General features: G+C 47.4%; 1 protein-coding gene across 5 annotated transcripts in view; it reads left to right on the top strand.

Moving 5' to 3' along the window:
- lrp8 (low density lipoprotein receptor-related protein 8, apolipoprotein e receptor) overlaps nt 1–26,856 on the top strand; it is a 190,619-nt gene that overhangs the window by 109,378 nt on the left and 54,385 nt on the right. For 2 of the 5 annotated variants that reach the window (XM_072511291.1, XM_072511290.1), the window contains exons 4-12: nt 1,263–1,385; nt 3,176–3,547; nt 7,369–7,491; nt 7,591–7,713; nt 10,262–10,381; nt 10,532–10,657; nt 13,815–13,986; nt 25,156–25,383; nt 25,475–25,593. In XM_072511291.1, coding sequence (XP_072367392.1) covers nt 1,263–1,385; nt 3,176–3,547; nt 7,369–7,491; nt 7,591–7,713; nt 10,262–10,381; nt 10,532–10,657; nt 13,815–13,986; nt 25,156–25,383; nt 25,475–25,593 — 1,506 coding nt within the window. The remainder of the gene's footprint in view (nt 1–1,262; nt 1,386–3,175; nt 3,548–7,368; nt 7,492–7,590; nt 7,714–10,261; nt 10,382–10,531; nt 10,658–13,814; nt 13,987–25,155; nt 25,384–25,474; nt 25,594–26,856) is intronic. The other 3 variants (XM_072511294.1, XM_072511293.1, XM_072511292.1) reach the window with 2 other exon arrangements.

Raw genomic sequence — 26,856 nt, 5'->3', positions numbered from 1 at the left:
TGGATTGCACTTTCTCGGTAAATTGTTACTTTAGTAGTATTAGCTAAGTGTCAGTGGCCAAGCAGAAACATATTTAACAAACAGTTCAGCCTCAGAATTTATGGAAGACTAGACAACAACTACTAAAGTTTGTGTTTCTTTAACCGCCTGCAGTGGGAACAAAGTGGAAAGCATATTCCCCCCCAAAGATGGCCTTCTCTTCAAAGTGCTGAAATCGAGGATCAGCACTCCTACTCGTACTCATTCTTTTTTGAGTTCTGAAAACTGAGAAGTTCTTACACCCCTCATTTTTTCCTTTGCTCCTGCAATGTTAAGGTTTTTAAATCTGTAGCTTGGCACCGCCACCCACACACCTCTCTCTCTTCCTCCCCAAATCTCCAGTCAATCACTGCCTTCCTATACATGGTCTTTTGTGCTACTCAGTACCATAGACCTTAAGAATTCGCCCCCCCCCCCCCCCCCCCCCCCCGGGCCCCAAACCAGCGCGGCGCGAATCACGGCTGGCCGCTGGGAGAATCGGCGCTTGCCATTGGTAATGGGCGAGCGCCGATTCTCCGACCCGGATGGGCCGAGCGGCCTGCCCAACACGACAGGTTCCCGCCGGCGCCATCCACACCTGGTCGCTGCCGGCGCGAACAGCGCGGGAACGCTGGGGGGGGGGGGGGGGCGAGGGGGTTCCTGCACCGGGGGGGGGTGCTCAAAAGGGGTCTGGTCCACGATCGGTGCCCACCGATCGGCGGGCCGGCCTCTGAAGGAGGACCTCCTTTCCTCCGCTGCCCCGAAAGATCGTTCCGCCATCTGCGGGGAGGACGGCAATCGCGCATGCGCGGGTGACGTAATTTACGCGGTGCCGGTTGCGTCATTTACGCGGCGCCGCTTTTACACGTCGCCAAGGTGCGGCACGCGTAAATGACGTGGCACCGCTCCTAGCCCCCCCCCGCGGGGGCGGGAGAATAGAGGGCTGGGAACGGCCTCCGACGCCGGAGTGAACACTCCGGTTTTCACTCCGGCGTCTCCCGATGTGAGAATTGCGCCCCCTAAACCTTCATTCAGGATCTCCCATTTAATGAAATATAACTTGCAGCAATTTACATGTGATGCAGCTACTGGACAGAATAATTTAGACCGATATAAAATCTCTCCTTAGAATGTTTCCTCAGTCCTGCAGGCCCAAAAGAAGCCAGACTGAAAACGTTAAACAGCAAAATTGCTCACTTGTAGAGCAAATGCACTCAGGACTTTTTCTTTCCCATGTGGTATAGATAAATTTATGTGCCCACCTGACACTTTTGGCTGTGCCAGTAACAGATGTATCCCAATGACGTGGCGGTGCGATGGGGAGAAGGACTGTGAAAATGGAACCGACGAGCTGAATTGTGCAGCTGGTGAGTGTGTGAAATACCATCTTGTGAATTTTGGCTGAGGCTGTAGCCCAAAACCCTTACCATCTGGTTTCCTCAATTTGAACGGCCATGCGTGGAGCACTGGGCCATCCAGACCGGAAGACTCCAAGTTCCATCTTGAGTAGTACTGAGTGGCCCATCCAAGGAAATGAGCATTGCAGTTCAGCTGGCTCTTGTGCTAAGGATGTTCCTGCTCCCAGTGATGCCAGTTGGAGAGTGAGCATTGTTGCTGTCTGTCTGTCTGGTACCAACAGGATGAATTTTGGCTGGAATGCCCTTTGATGGACAAGATACAGGAGGTCAGCTGGCAAAGGTATAAATATTGACCTAGCAAGATTCAGTGTTTTTCTGGAGAACACCAAGAGAAAAGTATGTTTTTAATAAATTTTGGAAATGGTGCCTCGAGTTCCTGCATTTTTTGCAGATAAATATTTACTGACTTTGCTGAAGTCTGACAGATGTGGAGTTGTTCCTTGGAGAAGATGTTTTTGAACAATTCACTGTAAGAAAGCGATTTGTAGAATTGATTGGTTTTGACAAATCGCTTTTCCAATGAATGTGCAGTGCTATTTTACAAGTCTAACATAATTTCTCCCTCTGGCATTATTGCCCCTCTCAAAGGCATGTCCAGAATTGATCAGAAATCATTCAACTTTAAGAATTGAGGAGTAATTGCTCATTTGTAACTGGGCTGGGATTCTCCCCTACCTGGCGGGTGGGGGGTTCCGGCGTAATGGAGTGGCGGGAACCACTCCAGCGTCGGGCCGCCCCGGAATTCTCTGCACCTTTAGGGGCCAAGCCCTCACCTTGAGGGGCTAGGCCCGCGCTGGAGTGATTTCCGCCCTGCCGGCTGGCAGGAAAGGCCTTTGGCGCCACACCAGCCAGCGCCGAAGGGACTTCGCCGGGCGACGCATGCGTGGGAGCGTCAGCGGACACTCACGGCATCCCCGCGCATGCGCACTGGAGGGGGTCTCTTCCGCCTCCGCCATAGTGAAGACCATGCCGAAGGCGGAAGAAAAAGAGTGCCCCCACGGCACAGGCCCGCCGATCGGTGGGCCCCGATCGCGGGCCAGGCCACCGTGGGGGCACCCCCCGGGGTCAGATCGCCCCGCGCCCCCCCACAGGACCACTGAGCCCGCCCGCGCCGTCTGCTCCCGCCGGTAAGGTAGGTGGTTCAATCCACGCCGGCTGGCGAGTGTTGACAGCGGCGGGACTTCGGACCATCGCGGGCCGGAGAATCGCCGGGGGGAGCCCGCCGACCGGTGCGGCGTGATTCCCGCCCCCGCCGACTCTCTGGTAGCGGAGAATTCGGGACACGGCGTGGGCGAGATTCACGCCAGCCCCTGGCGATTCTCCGACCCGGGCAGTGGAACAGCAGTTGGCTGAAGTAACTGGTTTAGATCATCTTGGAAGGTGATCCCTACTGATCACTATCTAGGGATTCCTGCCAGAAGCTACACATGCAGACCCTAAGTGAGGAGATGAGTAGGCTTGGCTTCAATGACCCAACAGATCAATAGCTTGCCAGTGCTCCCAGTCCAGGATTCAACTTGAATGCAGACCTGAGGGAATACCGGAGGAAACATGGGACTGTTGGACCCTTATTCCAGCGTCAAGTCAGTGTTTAGAAGAGGAGAGGAGAAATTTGAACGTTGGGCAGGTGGAGGGGTGGGAGGGCCATAATTCTGGATAGATGGTTGCATGCTAGACATAAGCAATGCATTTACTCTCTTTTCTGCCCCTCCTGCTCTCTTTTTCTCCCTCCCACCCAGATCAGAAGACATGCCCACCCAATGAATTCCAATGTGGCAACGATAAATGTATTGCCATGTTGTTTGTGTGCGATGGTGATGATGACTGTGGGGATGGCACCGAGGAGCAGCACTGTGATCCGCCCACCTGTGGATCCCATGAGTTCCAGTGCAATAACTCAATCTGTATCCCCGAGTTGTGGGCATGTGACAATGACCCAGACTGCACCGATGGATCGGATGAGAGTGTGGCGAGTTGTGGCCACAAGGCAGTGCCAGCAAGCGCCTGCTTAGCAACTGAGTTTCAGTGCGACAATGGCGAGTGCATCCACCTGAACTGGAAATGTGATGGAGGCGTAGACTGCAAAGACAAATCGGATGAAGCTGGCTGCCGTAAGTTTTCTGAGTTTAGCAACATATGCTTCATAGTTCTGATAGCTTTTTATGTAACTTGAGGTGCATTTTTCTATTGAAAGGGAGTTTCCCAATTTTGGTGATCTGTAGAACTAATCACAGAAAGGATTCCAGGCTTTCAGGAAGGAAGCATTTGATAAGAAAAATAAAATAAAATAGAATAACTTGCATTTATATAGCAAGTTGAGAAGGAGGTGGTAGCATAGTGTCACTGGACTAGTAATCCAGACTCAGGCACGGGTTCAAATCCTCCGTGACAGATGGTAGAATTTGAATTTGATTAATAAATCTAGAATTAAAAGTCCAATGATGACCATGAAACATTGTTGATTGTTATAAAAGTCCATCTGGTTCACTAATGCCCTTTAGGGAAAGAAATCTGCTGTCCTTAAGTGGACTGGCTTAGTTGTAATTCCACACCCACAGCAATGTGGTTGACTCTTAAATACCCCGCGAAATAGCCAAGCAGGCCACTCAATTGTGTCAAACTGAGACAGAAAATTCACACCACCCAGCATCAACAAACACATCTGAACTGGCAATGGCAAACCCGGTTCTGTTGACCGTGCAAAGTCCTCCTTACTAACACCTGGGGTCTTGGGCAGCACGGTGGCACAGTGGTTAGCACTGCTGCCTCACGGCGCCGAGGTCCAAGGTTCGATCCCGGCTCTGGGTCACTGTCTGTGTGGAGTCTGCACATTCTCCCAGTGTTTGCGTGGGTTTCGCCCCCACAACCAAAAGATGTGCAGAGTAGATGGATTGGCCCCACTAAATTGCCCCTTAATTGGAAAAAATTAATTGGGTACTCTAAATTTGTAAAAAAAAACATCTGGGGTCTTGTGCTCAATTGGGAGAGCTGTCTCTCAGACCAGGGGATCAACAGCCTGACATAGTCATTCTCATTGCATCATAGTTTACAGGAAATATCCCAAATATCACCATCCCTGCACTGACAGGGCAGACCCAGCAGAGGTTGCAGCAGTGTTATACAGTCAGGAAGGAGTTGCCCGAGGAAACATTGACTTTGGACCTCATGAAGTCTCATGGCATCAGGACAGAATAGACAAGTAATCTATCTGCTGATTACCACATACCATCCACCATCAGCTGATGATTCAGTACTCCCCCATGTTGAACATCACTTGAAAGATGTGCTGAGGGTGGCAAGGGCACAGAATGGACTCTGGGTGGGCACCTCAATGTCATCACCAAGAGTGGTTCGGCAGCACCACTACTGACTTAACTGGCAGAGTACTGAAGGACATAGCTGCTAGATTGGGTCTGCGACAGGTGGTAAGCGAACCAACAAGAGGGAAAAACATACTTTGCCTCATCCTCTTCAATCTTCAATCAATCAGCTGCAGGTACATCTGTCCATAATGGTATTTGCTGGAGTAACCACCGCACAGCCCTTGTGGAGATGAAGTCCTGCCTTCACATTGTGCTGTGTGATACTACCACTGTGGTAAATGAGATGGATTTTGGGCATCCATGAGGTTGTGTGGGCCATCAACAGCAGAACTTAACTCAATCACAATCCGTAACCTCATGGCCTGGCATATCCCCCACTCTATTGTTACTATTAAGCCAGGGAGATCAATCCTGGTTCAATGAAGAATGCAGGAGGGCATGCTAGGACATCAAGCATACCTAAAAATGAGGTGTCAACCTGGTGTAGCTACAACACAGGATAACTTGTATGCTAAACAGCGAAAGTGGCATGCAATAGACAGAGGTAAGCGATCTAACAACCAATAAATCAGATCGAAGCTCTGCAGTCCTGCCGCACCCTGTCATGAAAGGTGGTGGACAATTTAACAACTTATGGGGGAGAAGGCTCCACAAGTACCACATCCTCAATGATGGGGCAGCCCAGCACATCTGTGCAAAAGATCAGGCTAAAGAATTTGCTTCAGCCAGAAGTGTCAAGTGGATGACCAATCTTGGCCTCCTCCTGAGGTCCCCAGAATCACAAGTGTCGGACTTCAGACAATTCGATTCACACCATGAAGGCACTGGATACTGCAAATGCTATGGGCCCTGACAACATTCCTACAATAGTACTGAGAACTTGTTCTTCGGAACTTGCCGCACCCCTAACCAAGCTGTTCAGTACAGTTATAACAATGGCATCTACCCAACAATGTGGAAAATTGTCCTGTACACACAAAGCAGGGCAGATCCAACCTGGTCAGTTAGCATACCATCAGTCTACTCTTGATCATCAGTAGAGTGACAGACGATAGCAGCGACAATGCTATCAAGAGGCACTTACTTAGCAATAACCTGCTCACTGACGCTCAGTTTGGGTTTCACCATGGTCATTCAGCTCCTCAATTAATTTGTCTTGTTCCAAACATGGACAAATGAGCTGAACTCTAGAGGCAAGTTGAGAGCAACTGCCCTTAACATCAAAACAGCATTTGGCATTAAGGCGCCCTGGCGAAACAAGTCAATGGGAATCGGGGAAAACTCCACTTGCAAGAGTCATTCACAACACGGAGAAGATGGTTCTGGTTGTTGGAGGTTAATCATCTCAGTCTGATTCAGTACGGAGACAGTTGCACAGCTGCTTTATCTGCTGCAGGCAGACCTACACCCAACCACAACATAGGACAGCACTTCTCACAAATTTTCTACCTTGTTCTTTTCAGGCCAGCGTAGGGTTAATCTATGTTGTTAGCCAAATTGCTGACTACCAAGGAATTCTTGCACAAGGCTAGCATTTCATCCCCTTGGCCATGCAAAAGGAGCATGACTTGGTCACCATAGACATCTCACTGTTGTAATGTTTGAAAATACAGGACAATATTGGTAGCAACTACATGGTCATCCTGTCATCACTTTCTTGCTCTTCCTCTGGCTCTATAATTTTCTCCACACCACCTCTACACTGTGACTCACCCAGTACAACCTCCACAAACCTGACAACAGGGTCCTTTTGGGGGAAGGGGTTTAATTTTATTACTAGGTCTAAACCATTCAGCCCCTTAAACTTATTCTGTTATTCAGTGAGATCATGGCTGCTCTGAAATTGTAACAGATGCTTGCAAGCTGTGGTGAGCGGTATGCACAGAACTGTAGCTGGTACTTCTAGTCATCTGTAATGGCTGGCTGATCTTTCAGGCCTACAATGTAACGAGGCACATAAATTTGAGTTCTGATTCTATGTGATATCTTCAAACAGGGCTAACTATTTTGTGGTTCCATTGGTGTTTGGGTAGGCAAACAAGATGAAAGAGTGTGTCCCTGAGTTTGGAAGAGACCTATTGCTCTTGGTGAGGGGTTCATAACCAGGGGGCATAGATTTAGGGTAAGAGGTTTAGAGGGGATTTGAGGGGTAATCCTTTTACCTCGAGGGTGGTGAGGATCTCGTTGAAAGGCTGGTAGAGGCAGAAACCCTCATGGCAATTAGAAAGTACTTGGATATGCACTTGAATTGCTGCAACAGGCAAGGCTATGGACCAAGGGATTGAGTTGGATGGCTGTTTGTTGACTGGCACGGACACGATGGACCGAATGGCCTCCTTCCATGCTATTAATGTCTGTGATGTCCATGAGTCACCGGCTCAAACTTTGATAGCCTTATAGACAAATGTCCAGCCTCGCATTCTCTCAGGAAGTCACATACTTAGCATTTCTGGCCCCTAGTTTGGCTCTGTGCCCTGGTATTATCCAACAATTTTTTTTCCCTTCACGTAATCAATATTAAATATCAAAAACCTCTTCATTTTTTCCTCCTGTATAATAATTTACAAAATTTAAAAATAAATGTACATTTCTATTTTCTTCTCTTAAAGCAATGGTGACTTGCCAACCCGATCAGTTCCAGTGTAGTGATGGGAGCTGCATCCATGGATCCAAACAATGTAATCAAGTCTTTGACTGTCCAGACCACATTGACGAGCTGGACTGCGTGAATGGTTTGTGCTGATCGTTTTGAGATGAGTCAGACATTAAGTTGTCAGTGCCCTTTTGAGAGGAAGAGTTGATCTAATATTACTTTTCTTGATGCTTAATAGTGACCCCTTGCAAAGGACTGCACAAATTCCTGTGCAGGAGTGGAGAATGTATCAATTTGGATAAAGTGTGTGACTCTCACAGGGACTGCAAGGACTGGTCGGATGAACCACTCAAAGAATGTGGTAAGGTGGATCCAGTGGGGCAAATGTTTTTTTACAGTCATTATGTATGCTAAGTATTTTCCTTGACGTAATTTTTATAACAAAAACCTCAATGAGATTGTGGATGATTCCAAATGGATAGGTTAGGGCTGTGTTAATGCCTGCAGAAATGAGGCTTCCTCTAGAGATAACTCTGTTTTTGATCCCCCCTTTGTCCTTTATTGTGAATTTTGATCCCATCAACGTGAGGGGTGTTAGTGCTGGGGAAACCAAACACTACCCATTAAGCACCCGGTGTCAGTATTTTAAAAAGGTGACTTACACTTTTCACAACATCATGACATCCCAAAGCACTTTACAACCAGTGAAATACTTTAGAAGTCTAGTCACTGCTGCAATATAGAAATGCTGGCAGCTAATTTGCAAATACCAAGGTGACAATGCAAACAGCAATGTGATAATGATCAGTGAGGTGTGGCATGGGGGATAAGTATTAGCCAGGACACTGGGGCGAACTCTGCTGCTCTTCTTCAAAGTAGTGCCAGTGGGACTTTTATGTTACCCGAGAGGGCAGCGGTCACCTTGCTTTATCATTTCATCCAATAGATGGCACCTTTAACAGTATTCTCTCAGTACTGCACTGGGGTGCAGGTCTAGACTTTGTACTCGAGTCTTGGAAAGGAACTTGAAGGTACAACATTCTGAGTCAGAGGTGAGAGCAGCCAAAGCTGGCATGGCATTGCACAATTCCAGGTCCAGTCGAAGACGAGCTCTGTAGAATAAAGTTGATGCTAAACTAAGCTAACAGCATGTGCCAAGCCTCGATCTCCAAGCATCCTCTGCAATAGTTCATGCCAGCCTTCAGTAGTTTCTTAATCATTAACCAATTAGATGTGATTGTTTTGTGGGCCCATTGTGGGCTCTGAACTGTACCACACTTTACTTCAGGACCTTGCAGCACCAGAAGAGCCTTTTCTTCCATCAGTCAAGCTGCTGGTTGACAGTCTGCCCAGACTCTCATATTGTGAATGGTTACCTGGACGATGCACTGGACTTAAAATCATAGAAAGGTTACAGAAGGAGGCCATTCAGCCCATCTTGTCCATGCCAGTCCGAGGACACTCGGGTCCCTTTCTAATCTCACCTTCCTACATCCGGTCCTTAGCCCTGTAGCTTATAGCATTCAAGATGCAGATCCAGGTATCTTTTAAAAGTGATAAGGGTCTCTGCCTCCACCACCAACTCGGGCAGTGAATTCCAGACTCCCACTACCCTCTTCGTAAAAAAAAGTTCTTCATCGTGTTCCCTCTACACTTGCCACTTGTCTTGAATCTATGACCCCTGGTTCTAGAATTATCCACCAAGGGAAACAATTTTATCCTGTCCACCCTATCTCTACTCCTCATAATTTTGTACATCTCAGTGTCACCCCTCAGCTTTCTTTGTTCCAAGGAAAATAACCCCAACCTATCCAATCTCTCCTCGTAGCCACACTTTTCTCGCCCTGATCTTTACTGTAATGTGGCGACCAGAACTGCACACAATATTCCAGCTGTGACCTCACCAGTGTTTTATACAATTCTAACATTATATCCTTACTTTAATATTCTATACCTTTGCCAATGAAGTAGAGCATTCTATATGCTTTCTCAAAAGCCTGTATGCCAAAACCTCTCACTTCATCTACCCCTTAGTATATTCCCATTTATTGTGTACTCCCTACAGCTGTTTGACCTCCCTAAATGCATGACCTAACACTTCTGTTAAATTCCATCTGGCACTTTATTGCCCACTCCACCAATCCATCTATGTCATTTTGATGATTATAACTATCCTCTACACTGTCTACCACTCAGCCAATCTTTGTGTCATCTGCAAATTTTCCAATCATGCTCCCCACGTTCACGTCCAAATCGTTAATATGTAACACAGACAGTAAGGGTCCCAACATTGAGCCCTATGGAACACCACTTGAAACAACTTTCCAATTGCATGGACAGCCATCGACCATTACCCTTTGTTTCATGTTACGAAGCCAGCTTTTTATCCAGTTTGCCACATTGCCCTGTGTCCCATAGGCTTTCACTTTCTTGACAAATCTGCCATGTGGGACTTTAAATCCATGTACACAACATCATTGCACTACCTGGTGTTGGTGGAACTGTATTCTAGCTGGAAAATTCAGGACAGGAACTTGTTCAATACGTTCGCCTGATAATGTGTCATTCAATCAAACCACTACCTGAAAATATTTCCAATTATTTTTGATACTAAAATATTTAAGGGAGCTCAGCTGTAACAACCTATAAACCCCTTTGGGTTTCTTTTAGGGTTTGGAAGTTGTGGTTTGAAAACTTGTGCTGCACATCCATTTAAAATTCAATGTTTTTCTCCTGTTGGTCACATTCTACTGTGACCGGAGTGTACGTGGGCTTAATCAGACAGCAGCATGGTGTAGTTTTTGAGAACATTAGAGCTTTTCTAACTGATGTTTCGTTATTTGACTCGAGCAATGGTGTAATTGATCCGATAGAAATGTACTTCTTTTGTTTCTTTGTGTCTGTTCCAGGTTTAAATGAGTGCTTGAACAACAATGGTGGCTGCTCCCATACATGTAGAGACTTGAAGGTTGGGTACGAATGTGAATGCCCAGCTGGCTACAAGCTGCTGGACACAAAGACATGTGGAGGTAATTAAAATGCAAGGCAACTCCTTGCTTCAGTCATCCTTTTAAACAAAAGGTTGACTGTCTTGTAACACTGGTTTCAGTAATCAATACTGTTGCACAAGTGACAGAGATTTCAGTGAATTTATTGACTAGTCCAAATGCTTCTTTCAGACATCAATGAATGTGAGGATCTGGACCGGTGCAGCCAGATCTGCACCAACATTAAAGGAGGCTACAAGTGCAATTGCTTCCAAGGTTATGAGATGGATCCAATGACTGAAACTTGCAAAGCAGTGGGTAAGACAGTATGCTTTTTTTTCTGCTGCTTTAAAGGTGACTACTACTGGGTAAATTGTACTATCAATTGTTGGCGTATCTTCGCATCTATGTACTGTTTTTACCCTTTGGGGAATAGTGGGGGGAAGGATTTCTGAGCTGATTATCAGCCCAATTATGAATGTTGAACACTTCTTCCGTGGCCAACACGTCCTGGTGTTGGATTCCAACCCAGAGCTTTTGGTTCAGCGATAGGGGCGCTACCACTCCGCCACAAGGTCTCCTATTGTACTATCCATGGCAGTGTATGATCCTTAATCTATTGGCCGGTAGTTTGAGCATTAGTGCAGTTCCTGATCCTGTGAAGTTGGCAGAAATGCACTTTTCAACAGGGATCCCTGAATAGCTAGAGTGTGAATGTTTTGCTATTTTGTCTTATTTTTTTATCTCCCTTGCTCAGAAGACATTTAAGGCAATTGAAACGTCCCACCCATTTTCCTGGATGAAATCAGCAGAGACCAGAAATGGAAACAGGAAATGCAGCTCCGTCCCACACCAGGTGGCGGCACTTAGTTTCCAAGAATTAGTACTGCAGTTAGAATTGGCAATAAATTGGAATTGCTTTAATGGTCACACCCTGTTTTGTATTGATTGCATCCCTGAGTCCATTCATTTCCAGAATTGAACACTTGTGAAATCAGTCTTCACTGATTGTATATTTAGTATGCCCACTGGAAATGAAGGTCTAGAACACTAGATGATCAAAAGCAAGTTATTGTTTTGCATTGGGAGCAGAGCCCTTTTCATCTTCTACTAAAAATGTGCTTGTGCTTTCACCCTATCTGCAGCCTTGTGTCTCCCCAATCACCCTCATTTTCCACAGCAATTTGCATTTTTAATGGGCCCTTTAACTTGCTAAAATGTTCGCTCATGAAATGAAAAAATGACACCAGGCTGTGCCAGGGAACTTGACTAAAGGTTTGATCAAAGCAGGAGCTTTGCTGAGATTTGTGAAGGAGAGAGAGAAGAGAGGAGAGGGAATTCCAGGACGTTGAACAAAGTTAGCTAATAGCTCCAGCATGGAGAGGGTTGTTGCAAAGGAGACAAGGAAGGGAAGATTATAGGGTGCATGTGGTTGTGGAGGGATTTGTATATGGGGACATGGGTTTTGAGTTCATGCACCGGGAATGGGGAACCAGTAGAGGTCAAGCATCTTGAACTTAGTGCAGGATGAAATGTGGGAAGTGGAATTTAGGTTAAACATGGAGTTTATATGGAGCAAAGCATGCAGGACCAATGATAACAGGCATCCTTTATGGCTTCCCCAATTGATAATTTGTGCAAAGGACAGTTTAGTGCCATATGTCGAAGAAAGTGGATTTGACTTCTTATACTCAGCCATTTGCAGCCAGCAGATGAAATGTTCATGCCATTAATAGTCTGCTTTCTACATGCTGATCTATCCCCTGACCGTTCAAAATCCTGGGAGTGGGTTCATTTGTATAAAAGGACAGGCATCCATGCTCTTTCCAACTTTTCCTGAGTCCCCACCCATTGACTACTCAAAGTTTAGACAGTTCAGTCTCTTCTGACTCGCCCAAAACAAATGATAGAAACAGTTCTGAATCCAATCCCATCCAAAAACCAGGTTCTCCAAGTTGCATAGTGTTATGGGCCAGGGTTTAGAAAACTCCATGGAGTTCACCTGACCCACGACTTTTAATAGATTTTGGTTATGGGGAGCACAAGGGTCCACTCTCCAAGTGTTATGCAACAGAGACCTTAAGTAGTTTTAAAACAAAAACAATGTTTATTCTATGAATCAAGTTAACATTTTATAAACACACAGTAAATATCTTATCAATCACCAACGCACATAACTCCACAGAGACATACTCCACAGGTAACCCTTAATACCTTTCCTAACAACACCCATATGTTAAACCCTTTTTTTAACAAAGACAGCAGGTTTAAATTCTCTACAAAAACAGATATTACTTTTTTGTAAGGGCCCCGAAGAATCCAGCACTAGTTTTAAGGATACAAAATAATAACGTTTATTTACTATAACAATATATACGTAGCAGTAACTTCCCTTGCTACCTTCCTCCTGGTTCCTGGACTGGCCAGCTTATTTATAGTAGGAGTTTCTCCGCCCCCCTCATTGGGGAAGTTCATACTCCCATAGGATTGAGGGATAGTCATTAGTCCCCAGCCAATCATCAGTAGGCAGGTTATAACAACTTTGAAATCATCAATGAGCTGAAGACATTCTTTAGCTTGTAGAGAGAAAGATCATTTTACACACCTGCCTGCTTTGAATACAGCTCTCCAACTCAAAACGAAACCAAAAACAGAGCCACAAAGCAGCTTTTCAGCTCAAAACTAAAGTAAAAAGACAGACAGTCCAGCTCCATCCACACACTGACATTACTGCAGCTATTTAATAAACACCCATTTCTTAAAGGTACATCCACCTGACAATGGAATCACTACAGCGCAGAAGAAGGCTATTTGGCCCATTGGGTCAGCACTGACCTTCCGAACGAGCACCCTAGCGAGGCCCACTCCCCCACCCTATCCCCGTAACCCCACCTAACCTGCACATCTTTGAAAATAAACCTGATATTAAAGTATTTTGTACGATGAACAATATGCTAACTTTGTAATAGATTATAACTGGATATGAAATATTTTAAAAGGTCCAGTTCCTAATAAAAGATGAGCCCCTCTTAGGCATCAATGGATATTCAGTCGTCAATAGACCTTTCTCGTACAAGGCGGCAGCAAAGGAGATCTTGTCATCCAGAATTCCAGCTGGAAGATTATCAACCTTTATTTATTGAGGGTACGAGCAAAGTAAAGAATTTACCATGGCCAATCCACCTAACCTGCACATCTTGGGACTTGATTGAACTTTTGCAGCTCTCTCCTAGGCCTATAAACTTTGAGCCCAACAGACTTTTTTGTTTCATAATATATTTGTGACGCCTGTCGTGGCACATGGCAGGGAGCAGTACAGCACAAGAAAGGGCCTAAAATAAGTATAAGCTCCAAGCTCCTGCATAGCAACAGGAAATAGAACCTCTTCCTTCATTGACCATGAATGGAGTCCATTTATTCTTTTAAACAGTTGTATATTTCATTTACTAAAACAGCTTTCTTATTTTTTTGACAGGTAAAGGTCCCTCAGTGCTTTTCACCAATAGTCATGACATCAGGATGATTAATTTGATGAAGAAAGAGTACACACGTCTTGTGTCTACGTTAAAGAATGTGGTGGCCCTAGATGTAGATGTTGAAGCTAATAGGATATATTGGATTGATCTATACTACAAAGAGATCTATAGGTAAGTGGCCCTCTGCACAACGTTCATTAGAGCATTGAGATATGTTACTTAAAATAGCAATGTTCTGAAATATTTTAGGATAGTCACTTGGTAGTACAGAACTTGAATATTGCTGAAAAGAGACATTTTGCTGAAGCTTTTCACTGTTCACTCATCAGGACAAATACAAGAATGCCAAATTTCAAATGATCACAACGGTTTATACGGATGAAAAGGTGCTGATTGGTTGGCTATTGGGACTCTGCTTGGCCAAGACCTTCCATGGAGAAAGCAACAGGGGGCTATATGCTCCCCAAGCTCCTGGGCTATTGAAAAGAGACACAAGGCATGAATAACCCTTGTCTGCAAAGGAAGGGTCTCTGAATGCACATTGCCTCCAGCTAGCGCAAATGAGCCACGCCATAAGTGCAGGTACTGTTCTCTACAGACAAGGGTAGCGTGTTGATGACTTGTGCCTTTTCTAAATTGCCTGGGAATTCCGGGAGCCTAGGCTCCCCATTCCTTTCTCCATGGGAGTCCCTCAGCCAATCGGAGTCGTTTTGCCAACCAGTCTCTCCTATGGTGCAAATTGAGATTGTTAGAATTTTTTTTATTTTTGCAAGTTCAGTAGTCTAGTTAAAAGGTTGATAAGGGCGCAACCCTGTGGCACAGTGGGTTAGCCCTGATGCCTCACGGTGCCGAGGTGACAGGTTCGATCCCGGCTCTGGGTCACTGTCCGTGTGGAGTTTCCACATTCTCCCCATGCTTGCGTGGGTTTCAGCCCCACAACCCAAAGATGTGCAGGATAGGTGGATTGGCCACGCTAAATTGCCCCTTAATTGGAAAAAATATGAATTGGGTACTCTAAATTTATTTTTTAAAAGGTTGTAAAAGATTGATAAGGTATCTGATTCAGCTGACTGAGTGACAGTTAACTGTCAATCACCTGAAGCCTGATTAGGAACTCAATAGATGTTGATTATTATTGTAGCTTTTCTGGTGTGTGAGTCATCTTAGCTCGCATTAGCTCAATTTAAGAAAGGGACTCTTGGTAGCGCCGGTCAGTGAGTTTTGCACACAAGCAGTGGGAGAGAGCACATTTGGAGTGAGTGTGGATATTGGAAATTTTGGAGCACAATGGGAATTCATTGCAGAGGGGAAAATTGGGCGTTTTGCTTTTTTTCTTTGCTTTTTAACTTTTTAAATCCTCAGAGTGTGGTCTTGCCCTGCTGCAGCTATTGAGTCTACAAGGGAGAGAGCTGATTGGTAAGTAATGGGTGAGGTTGTGTCAGTATTTACTGCACATCGCTTAGGTTTTTTTTTGTGATTATATAGTTGCAAGGGCTATATTCTGTAGTAACAAGGGACTTAGAGTACTTGATATTATTTCATATTAAGCATCTTCCAAAGGTTTAATTTAAAGGGGTAAGTCATGGCAGGAGAGCTCAGCTAAGATGTGCTCTTCCTGCTCTATGTGGGAGACCCAAGAATGTTTCCAGTGCCTGGGGTCACCGTGTGTGCAGGAGGTCTCTCCAACTCCGGGAACCCCAGGTTTTGGAGCTCGAGTGACAGGGGCTCGGGACACTGTGGAGCATCCACGAGGCAAAGAGTATCGTGGATGGCACACATAGTGGCTACACCACAGGTTAAGAAAGGAATGGGTGACCACCAGGCAGAGCAAGAGGACTAGGCAGGCAGTGCAGGAATCGCCTCTCGGCATTCCTTGCATGACAGACATACTGTTTTGGATACTTTTGGGGGGAATGATCTCTCGGGGGCAAAGTAGCAAAAGCCGGATTTGTTGCACCATGGTTAGCTCTACTGCACAGGAGAGGATAAAAAGTGTGGGAATTCAATAGTTATAGGGGATTCAATTGTAAGAGGTGTAGAAAGGTGTTTCAGTGCCTGCAAATGAGTCTCCAGGATGCTATGTTGCCTTCTTAGTGCTGGGCTCAAGGGTGTCCCGAGCAGCTACAGAAGGGAGAGGATGAACAGTGAGTGGTCATGGTATACATTGTAACAAACAAAATAGTTTAAAAGAAAGGGATGAGGTCTTAAAAGCAGAATATAGGGAGTTAGGAAGAACATTGAAAAGTAGGACCTCAAAGGTTTGTGATCTCAGAATTACTGCCAGTGACACATGCTAGTCAGAACAGAAATAGCAGGATTGGATGAATACGTGGCTGAAGAGATGGTGTGAGGGTGAGGGTTTCAGGTTCTTGGGACATTGGGACTGGTTCTGGGCGAAGTGGAACCTGCACAAACTGGACGGGTTACATCTGGGCAGGACCGAGACTAATGTCCAAGGGAGAGTATTTGCTGGAGTGACTGGGGAGGGTTTAAACTAAAAAGGCAGGGGGATGGGAACCTATGCAAGGCGTCGTGAGGAAGGGGAATCACGGGCAAGAACAAAAGACAGAAAGGGAAGTAAGAAAAGTGATAGGTAGAGAAACCAAGGGCCAGAATCAAACAGGGTCACAGTAAAAAATAATGGGAACGGGACAAGTAATGTTAAAAAGACAAGCCTTAAGGTTTTGTGCCTTAATGCACGGAGCATTCGCAATAAAGTGGATGAATTAATCTCACCAATAGATGTAAATGGATAAGATATAGTTGGGATTATGGGGACTTGGCTCCAGGGTGACCACGGTTGGGAATTAAATATCATGGGGTATTTCCTATTTAGGAAGGACAGACAAAAAGAAAAAGGCGGTGGAGTTGCATTGCTGGTTAAAGAGGAAATTAATCTCACAGTGGAATCTGTATGGGTAGAGCTGAGAAACACCAGGGAGTAAAAACATGCAGGGGTTATATCTGGACCCCCCCAAAACTGTCGTGTTGATGTTGGGAATGGCATTAAGCAGGAAATTAGAGATGCACGTGATAAAGGAACATCTGTAATTATGGGTTATTATCTGCAATTAATCTGCATATAGATTGGGCAAATATAATTAGTTACAATATCGTAGAGGAGGATTCCTGGAGTGTATACGGGATGGTTTTCTGGACCAATACATCGAGGAACAAACGAGAGAACCGGCATCCTAGACTGGCAATTGTGTAATATGAAAGGAATCATTGGCAGTCTAGTTGTGCAAGATCCCTTGGGGATGAGCAGCCATAATATGAAGAATATTTCATCAAGGTGGAGAATGTCGTAGTTAATTCTGAGACTAGGGTCCTGAATATTAATGAAGGAAACTACAGTGGTATAAGGTGCGAGTTGGCTATGGTGAATTGGGAAATGTTACGAAAAGGAATGACGGTGGATAGGCAATGGCAAACATTCAAAAGAGCGCATGGGGAACTGCAACAATTGTTTATTCCTGTCTGACACAAAAGTAAAACAGGAAACATGGCCAAACCATGGCTTCCAAGGGAAATTAGACATAGTATTCGATCGAAAGAAGAGGAATATAAATTGACCAGGAAAAACAACAAACCTGAGGATTGGGAGCAGTTTGGAATTCATCAAAGGAGGAGCAAAGAATTGATAAAGAAGGGGAAGATGAAACATGAAAGTAAGCTTGCAGGGAACAGAAAAACTGAATTTTTGAGTTTGTCCTGATGAGTGCAACTTGAAAATTTTTGGCAATATTTCTCTGTTTTCAACAACATTTTGGGCCAATAATGTTATGTTCGGTTGCTTCCTTGATCATGAAGGTACACATAAAACATAAAGAAATGCTTGCTACAAGTATTTATTCTTTTTTTTTCTTTAATAAACTTAAGAGTACCCAATTATTGTTTTCCAATTAAGGAGCAATTTAGCGTGGCCAATCCACCTAACCTGCACATGGAATGATAAAATTTACAGTGCAGGAGGAGGCCATTTGGCCCATCAAATCTGCACCAGCCCTTGGAAAGAGCACCCGATCCACACCGCCACCCTATCCCCGTAACCCAGTAACCCCACCTAACTTTTTTGGACACTAAGGGCAATTTAGCATGGCCAATCCACCTGACCTGCCCATCTTTCAACTGTGGGAGGAAACTGGAGCACCCGGAGGAAACACACGCAGACATGGGGAGATCGTACAGACTCCACAGACAGTGACCCAAGCCGGGAATCGAACCTGGAACTGTGAAGCAACTGAACTATCCAGAAGATTAATTTCCACCTCTGGTCCACCTATATATATATTAAAAATGAAAGAGATCACCAACTTGCGCTGACCCTAAAACATGTGGTTCCCAAATTATTCTGAACTCTGCCAACAACCTCATCATGACCATGTATTCTATACACATTGTGTAACCAAATTGAACGGTGACTTCAGTAGCTATGAACCAGCACTTGGGGCGGGATTCTCCGACCCCCTGCCGGGTCGGAGAATCCCCAGGGGTCAGCGCGAATCCCACCCCGCCGGCGCCGGCTTTTGGGCGGGGGCGGGGTTTACGCCATGCTGGTTGGGGACCACTATCAGCGCCCCCCCCCCCTCCCCCCGGCAATTCTCTGGGCCCCGATTTGCCGAGCGGCCGTCGTTGCCTGGCCAGTCCGGCCGGCGTGAAATGGACATGGTCCATCACGGCGGGACCTGGCTTGTAGGCCGGATCGGTGAATCCTCGTGGGGGGGTGGAGTGGAGGGGGGGGGGGGCGGGTGGAGTGGAGTGGAGGGGGGGTGGTGGGGGGGTGGAGTGGAGTGGAAGGGGGGGTGGAGTGGAAGGGGGGGTGGAGTGGAAGGGGGGGTGGAGTGGAGGGGGGGTGGAGTGGAGGGGGGGTGGAGTGGAGGGGGGGTGGGGAGCGGCCCCCACAGTGGCCTGGCCCGCGATCGGGGCCCACCGATCTGCGGGCGGGCTTGTGCCATGGGGGCACTCTTTCCTTCCGTGCCAGCCTCTGTAGGGCTCCGGCATGGCTGGCGCGGAGAAGAAACCCCCTGCGCATGCACAGGACACACACCGGACGGTCTGCGCATGCACCAACTCGCAGCGGCCCTTTGGCGCCGGTTGGCACTGCGCCAACCCCTCCTGCGCCGGCCTAGCCCCCCAAGTCTGGAGGATTCCGCACTTTCCGGTCGGCCCGACACCGGAGTGGTTTGCGCCGCTCTTGGCGCCGGCGTCGGGCCATCCGGCCAGTTATGGGAGAACCCAGTCCTTGGTCTCTACATTGCCAAATCCAGCTGCCTAAGCCCAGTGGTAGACTTGTTGATCCTTTGGGACTAGTGCAATTTTATCCGCACCAAATGCCCATAAAGCTGGGTTTCTTGATAGGGCAGGGAAGTTGGTTTTGGCTCCGGATCTGATTACCAAGGTCTTTAAGAAAAGGCCTTCGACAGAGTCGAATGGAAATACCTCATAGAGATACTGGAGCAGTTCGGGCCTGGAACAGGGTTCACCTCCTGGGTAAAGCTCCTATGCAACACTCCCACGGCGAGCGTACGGACCAACAACACCAACTCCCGATACTTCTAGCTGCACAGGGGCACCAGACAAGGATGCCCACTGTCCCCGCTGCTGTTCGCTCTAGCGATCGAGCCACTAGCAATCGCGCTCAGAGCAGCAAAAGCTGGAGGGGGATCCGAAGGGGAGGCAGAGAGCACAGAGTCTCACTCTATGCAGATTACCTGCTCCTCTACATTTCGGACCCACAGAGCAGCATGGACGGAATCATCGCGCTCCTGAAAGAGTTTGGCGCCTTCTCGCGCTACAAACTCAACATGAGCAAAAGCGAGATCTTCCCAGTACACCCACAAGGAGCACTAACGGGACTGCCGTTTAAACAAGCCTGACACAAATTCCGCTACCTGAGGATCCAAATAGCCCATGACTGGAAAGGGATCCACAAATGGAACCTTCTCAGTCTGACGCAGGAAGTAAAAAAGGACCTGCAAAGATGGAACACACTCCCACTCTTCCTCGCGGGGAGAGTCCAGACGATCAAAATGAACGTGCTGCCCAGGTACCTCTTCCCACTTAGACCCATTCCGATCTACATCCCCAAGGCCTTTTTCAAAGCGCTGGACAAACTAATCATGGCATTCATAGGGGGGGGGGGGAGAAAAATGCTAGGATCCCAAAGAAGGTCCTACAAAAAACAAAATCCAGGGGAGGACTAGCCCTCCCAAACTTACAATTCTACCACTGGCCGGCGACGGCCGAGCGAATAAGGGGATGGATCAAGGAGCCAGAAGCCGAATGGGTGCGCGCGGAAGAGGCCTCCTGCATGGGGACCTCCCTCCGGGCCCTCGCCATGGCAGCACTCCCATCCCCACCCAAAAAGCATTCCAGCAGCCCGGTGGTGATAGCTACCCTCCAATCCTGGAACCAACTACGGCAGCAATTTGGCCTGACCAGAATGTCAGGTAAAGCTCCCATCTGCAACAACCATAGGTTCATGCCAGCGCTGACTGACGCCACCTTCAAAAGGTGGGTACAGGACGGAGGGACACTGACAGTCAGGGACCTATACACGGACGGCAGGATCGCAACACTGGACGAACTGACAGAGAAACTCCAGCTAGCCAGGGGGAACGAGCTAAGGTATCTACAGCTCAAAAAATTTCCTACGAAAGGAGACAAGGACGTACCCACAACCGCCACGACGGACACAACTGGAAGAACTACTGGATGCAAGCATACTAGACAAAGGAAACTGTAGTGACATGTATGACCGACTGGTAGAAAGGGCCGACACTGTACTGGATGCAACAAGAAAGAAATGGGAGGAGGACCTGGGGATTTAAATCGGTTGGGGACTCTGGAACGAAGCACTGCATAGGGTCAGCTCCACCTCCACGTGCGCAAGGCTCAGCCTGACACAGCTAAAAGTGGTACATAGAGCCCACTTAGCAAGAACCCGCATGAGTAGGTTCTTCCTGGAGGTGGAGGATAGATGTGAACGGTGCCAAGTAGGCCCGGCCAACCATGCCCACATGTTCTGGTCTTGCCCCAGACCTGCGGAGTACTGGACAACCTTCTTCGAGGCAATGTCCAAGGTGGTGGGGGTGAGGGTGGAGCCATGCCCGAAAGTGACGGTCTTCAGGGTATCAGACCAGCCAGATCTATTCCTGGGGAGGAGGGCGGACGCCCTTGCCTTTGCCTCCCTGATCGCCCGCTGTAGAATCCTGTTCGGCTGGCGGTCAGCAGCACCACCCAAAGCTGCAGACTGGCTGTCCGACCTCTCGGAATCTCTCCAAATGGAGAAAATCAAATTCGCCATCCGAGGGCCAGACGACGGCTTCCACAGAACGTGGGAGCCATTCACCCAACTGTTCCGGGACCTGTTTGAAGCCAACGAACAAGAGGAAGAATAGCCAGGTAGCCAAGAATCAGGGGTAAGTAGCCAAAGCATGAAAGGGAGAGATAGACCGGGAGGTGGGGGGGGGGGAGAGAGAAACAGCTAAACCTACGAGGAAAGAAAGGCGAACCACGGGGGGAGGGGAGGGGAGAGGGAAGAGACCGGGAACAAGAGAGGAGAACCAGGGAGGTGGGAGGGGAGGCAGGGAAATGAGAGCCGGAAGGAAGGCACGGTATGCAATAACGAACATGGCATCTCCAGGAGTAGGGAACGAGGAGAATGAAGACGAAAGACTGGAGGAACGGCAGAAGTGGCGGTGAACGCGAGACAGCAGCGAGATCCGTCCGGGAGAAGCGACAACAACACCAAACCCATTCGAGTATTGCCCACTGTAATTGTCTCTCCGGCACCTGAATGTATATTTACCTCCCCGGTCTCCACCACCTTCCTCCCTCCCTCCCTCCCTCCCGCAAACAGTCGCCTACTAATGTGTTGTAAATAATTTTGCCAGAGTTGCTGCTGTTGAGCTGGTGCACAATACCCTACCAGTTATCCGATTTTATTTTTTATTGGTTTTTTTTTTTTACTATTTACTATTTTCCTTTCTCTGGTATGTTTGGGTGTGCCCTTCTCTTCTCTATATATATGTGTGTGTGTGTGTATATATATATATATATATATACATGTTTCTTATCCTGTGTACATAACGGTAAATATACTTTGTTCAAAAACCCAATAAAAAACACTTATAAAAAAAAACAAACAAGGTCTTTAAGGAGTTTTAAGAGTTGTACAGGTCAGAGCCACCTGGGGGAGACCGGGAGATGCAGGAATTTCTAGATGGGTTCGCGTACCTGAGGTTAGGGGAGGGGGACAGGGCTACATTAGAAGGAGCGATAGTTGGAGCAGGAGATAAAGGATGCGATTGGGAGGATGCAGTCGGGGAAGGTGGCAGGGCCGGATGGGTTTTTGGTGGAATATTATAAAAAATTCAAGGATAAGCTGGCACCCCTGATGGTGGGGATGTTTGAAGAGGCGATAGGGAAGTGGGTGTTGCCACAAACTTTGGGGCAGGCATCGATTTTCCTGTTGCTAAAAAAAGATAATGATCCGACGGAGTGTGGGTCGTATAGGCCCATATCACTTCTAAATGTGGACGCAAAGGTATTGGCTAATGTACTGGCGGGTAGGCTGGAGGCGTGTCTCCCGAAGATGATAGGGGAGGATCACACGGGGTTCGTGAGAGGGAGGCAGTTCTTTTCAAACGTTAGAAGGGTATCGAACATGGTTATGGCACCGGCGGAGGGGAAGGAAACAGTGGTGGTTGTGGCATTGGACGCTGAGAAGGCGTTCGACCGGGTAGAATGGGGGTACTTGATGGCAGTTCTGGAGCGGTTTGGGATTGGACCAAGATTTGTGAACTGGGTAAAGCTGCTATATAAGGAGCCGAGGGCGAGTGTCCGCACAAACAACATCAGCTCAAGATACTTTTCTCTCCACCGGGGGACTAGGCAGGGATGTCCTATGTCCCCCCCTGCTGTTTGCACTCGCGATTGAGCCGTTGGCCATCGCATTAAGAAGTTCGGGGGTATGGAAAGGAATAGTGCGGAGGGGGATAGAGCACAGGGTGGCCTTGTATGCCGATGACTTGCTGTTATACGTGTCGGAACCGAGTGCGTCAATGATAATAACAATAATAATAACCGCTTATTGTCACAAGTAGGCTTCAATGAAGTTACTGTGAAAAGCCCCTAGTCGCCACATTCCGGCGCCTGTTCGGGGAGGCTGGAACGGGAATTGAACCCGCGCTGCTGGTCATGTTCTGCATTACCAGCCAGCTGTCTTAGCCCACTGTGCTAAACCAGCCCCGCTAGGGGGAATATTGGAGCTGCTTCGAGTGTTTGGGTCTTTCTTGGGGTACAAAATAAATCTAGGCAAGAGTGAGTATTTTGTGGTGTCTCAGCCGGGGGGTAGGTGCAGGGGTGGGGGGGACTGCCATTCCGTAGGGCAGGGACTCACTTTAGGTACCTGGGGGTGCAGGTTGCCCGGGAGTGGGGGGGTGGGGCTCTGCAGGTACAACATTTCTAGTTTGGTGGGGAGAGTGAAAGCTGATCTGGCAAGGTGGGATGGTCTCCCTCTGTCACTGGCGGGTCGGGTACAGGTGGGTAAAATGAATGTGTTGCCGCGATTTCTGTTTATTTTTCAATGCCTACCGATTTTCCTGCCAAAGGCTTTTTTCAGAAAGATTGAAGGAAGGATTACTTCGTTCATATGGGGAGGGAAGAGTGGCCAGAGTGAGAAAGATGCTACTACAGAGGGGAAGGGAGGCAGGGGGTTTGGGTCTCCCGAACCTGATGTATTACTACTGGGCGGCGAATGTGGAGAAGGTGCAGAGCTGGGTCAGAGGGATTGATTCTCAGTGGGTCAGAATGGAGGAGAGTTTGTGCAGGGGGTCGGGGCTGAAGGCACTAGCAACAGCGCCGCTCCCGATAGCTCCGGGGACACTTCGGGTTGGGGGCAGGGTCAAGGGAAATGCCGATTCGGGAGAACCACAGATTTGAACCAGGGAAGTGGGATGGAAATTTTCGGAAATGGGAGGAGAAGGGGATTAAGACACTAAAATATTTGTTTCTTAGGGGTCGGTTTGCAGGATTGAAGGAGCTGGAAGCGAAGTATGGGCTGGAGCAGGGGGAAAGGTTTAGATACATGCAGGTTCGAGATTTTGCCAGAAAGGAGATACAGAGCTTCCCGGTGGAGCCGGCCTCCACATTGCTGGAGGAGATGCTGATGACAGGGGGACTGGAGAAGGGGGTAGTGTCGGCGGTTTACGGAGCTATTTTGGAAGAGGAGAAGGCACCACTGGAAGAGATCAAAGCAAAGTGGGAGGAAGAGTTGGGAGAGGATATGGAGGAGGGGTTCTGGTGTGAGGTGCTCCAGAGAGTGAATGACTCCACCTTGTGCGCGAGGTTGGGGCTGATATAGCTGAAGGTGGTATACAGAGCACACCTCACGAGGGCGAGGATGAGCCGATTCTTTGAAGGAGTAGAAGATGTGTGTGAACATTGCCGGGGTTGGGGGGGGGGGGGGGTGGCGCTAACCACGTTCATATCTTTTGGTCCTGTCCAAAGCTAGAGGATTACTGGAAGGAGCGTTTTAGGGTAATTTCTAAAGTGGTGCACGTGAAACTGGACCCGGGCCCCCGGGAGGCCATATTCGGGGTGTCGGACCAGCCAGGGTTGGAAACGGGTGCGGAGCAGATGTTGCAGCCTTCGCCTCGTTGATTGCCCGAAGGCGGACCCTGATAGGTTGGAGGGCAACCTCTCCACCCTGTGCCCTGGCGTGGCGGGGGGACCTGTTGGAATTCTTGACTCTTGAGAAGGTTAAGTTTCTACAATTCATGGGCATTATTTATTATGCACTTTCAAGAACTGGATAACATCGAACATTAGTTGAGGCGGGTGGGTGGGAGGGTTTTGGGGAGGGGGGCTGTGTGTGTTAATGGCGACTATGGGTGATCCCTATTTCCTTTTTGTCATTTGTTTGTGTGAACAACTAATGTTTGGGGTTTGGTGGGAGGATGGGATCGTTGTTATTGATATGGGAATTGACATATTTGTTACTGATTATTGTTTATTGTTGGTGGGTGTAAATTTGGAAGAAAATGTGAAAAAGGAGAATTAAAAAAATTTTTTTTTTTTAAAAGCTGGGTTTCTTATTGGTTACTAGATAACAGTCAGGAGCAGGAACTTCAGTCTTTCCTTTCCCTGGAAATTGAGGCCACCTTTCTTAACCTTTTCTCAAAACTTAAAATTCAAACATCTAGAATATTTTAATTGCTCAGCTTGGTTGGTTACATATTTGGAAATGGTTTGCAAATGTGGCACAATTGTTACTCTTGGTTGGGTTAACTTGGATACTAATGTTACATTGGACTATAATCCTATTTTTTGCAGCGCTCCTTTGGAAAAAGCCAGCGATCCAAGCCAACATGTGCACCTGATCAAGTCTGATCTCCAAACTCCTGAGGGCATAGCAATAGATTGGGTTCACAAGAATATATACTGGACGGACTCTGGCACCAGATCTATCTCCATGGCAACTGCAGATGGATCCAAAAGAAAGACTCTCATCAATACTGAGCTCGACAAGCCCAGAGCCATCTCGCTTGACGCAGTTCGAGGGTAAGTACTCGTCAAGCATTTCACAGTATTTTTGATTTGGATAGTGGTTTGTTTACTAGTCATTCACAAACCTTTGGTCCTGTTTAATTAGGTTCATGTATTGGTCTGATTGGGGTAATCCTGCAAAGATCGAGAAAGCTGGGCTGAATGGAGTTGATCGTCAGTCGCTCGTCACGGACAATATTGAATGGCCAAATGGAATCACTTTAGGTAGGTGATGTCACAGCAATGTATTAAAGTTTAGTGAAATTGGTGCTGATAATAATAATCTTTATTATTGTCACAAGTAGACTTAAATTAACACTGCAATGAAGTTACCGTGAAAATTCCCTAGTCGCCACACTCCGGCACCTGTCCGGGTACACAGAGGGAGAATTCAAAATGTCCAATTCACCTAATAGCACGTCTTTCAGGACTAGTGTGAGGAAACCGGAGCACCCGGAAGAAACTCATGCAGACACTGGGAGAATGTTCAGACTCTGCATAGGCAGTGACCCAAGCCAGGACTCAAACCTGGAACCCTGGCGCTGTGAAGCAACAGTGCTAACCACTTTTCCCACCATGCCACCCATTAGTTTAGGCTGGAGAAGCAAAACAAAACAGAGCATATTTTCCTGCCTTAATCCTTTTCTTAATGTGACTGTCAGGAAGATGTGCATTGATTGACATGAAGGCCATCTGGTTCATTAATGTCTTTTAGTGAAGGGGCAGCATGGTGGTTAGCACAATTGCTTCACAGCTCCAGGGTCCCAGGTTCGATTCCCGGCTTGCGTCACTGTCTGTGAGGAGTCTGCACGTTCTCCCCATGTGTGCGTGGATTTCCTCCGGGTGCTCCGGTTTCCTCCCACAGTCCAAAGATGTGCAGGTTAGGTGGATTGGCCATGCTAAATTGCCCTTCGTGTCTAAAACTGCCCTTAGTGTTGGGTGGAGTTACTGGGTTATGGGGATAGGATGGAGGTGTGGGCTTGTGTCGGGTGCTCTTTCCAAGAGCTGGTGCAGACTCGATGGGCCGAATGGCCTCCTTCTGCACTGTAAATTCTATGATTCTATGAAACCTGCCATCCTGACTTGGTCTGACCTACATGTGATTCCAGACCCATAGCAATATTGTTGATCCTTAACTACCCTCTGAAATAGTAAGAAGTCTCACAGCACCAGGTTAAAGTCCAACAGGTTCATTTGAAATCACAATCTTTTGGAGCGCTGCTCCTTCATTGGGTGAAGTGGATGCAGGTTCACAATCGCAGCATATCTAGGAAAGACCAAATTGCAAGATAATTACGGATTGGAATGTGAAGAATGGTTGGAATGTGAGTCTTTACAGGTAAACAAATCTTTACAGGAATAGATAGTGTGGGTGGAGTGAGTGGTAATCAACGTGTGAATTGTCTCAAGCCAGGACAGTTAGTAGGATTCTGCAGACCCGGGCAGTATGGTGGGGGTGTAATGTGACATGAACCCGAGATCCCAGTT

This window comes from Scyliorhinus torazame, chromosome 7 (assembly GCF_047496885.1).
Source record: "Scyliorhinus torazame isolate Kashiwa2021f chromosome 7, sScyTor2.1, whole genome shotgun sequence".
In the NCBI taxonomy this organism is placed as follows: Eukaryota; Metazoa; Chordata; class Chondrichthyes; order Carcharhiniformes; family Scyliorhinidae; genus Scyliorhinus; species Scyliorhinus torazame.
This window is presented reverse-complemented; position numbering and strand designations above follow the sequence as displayed.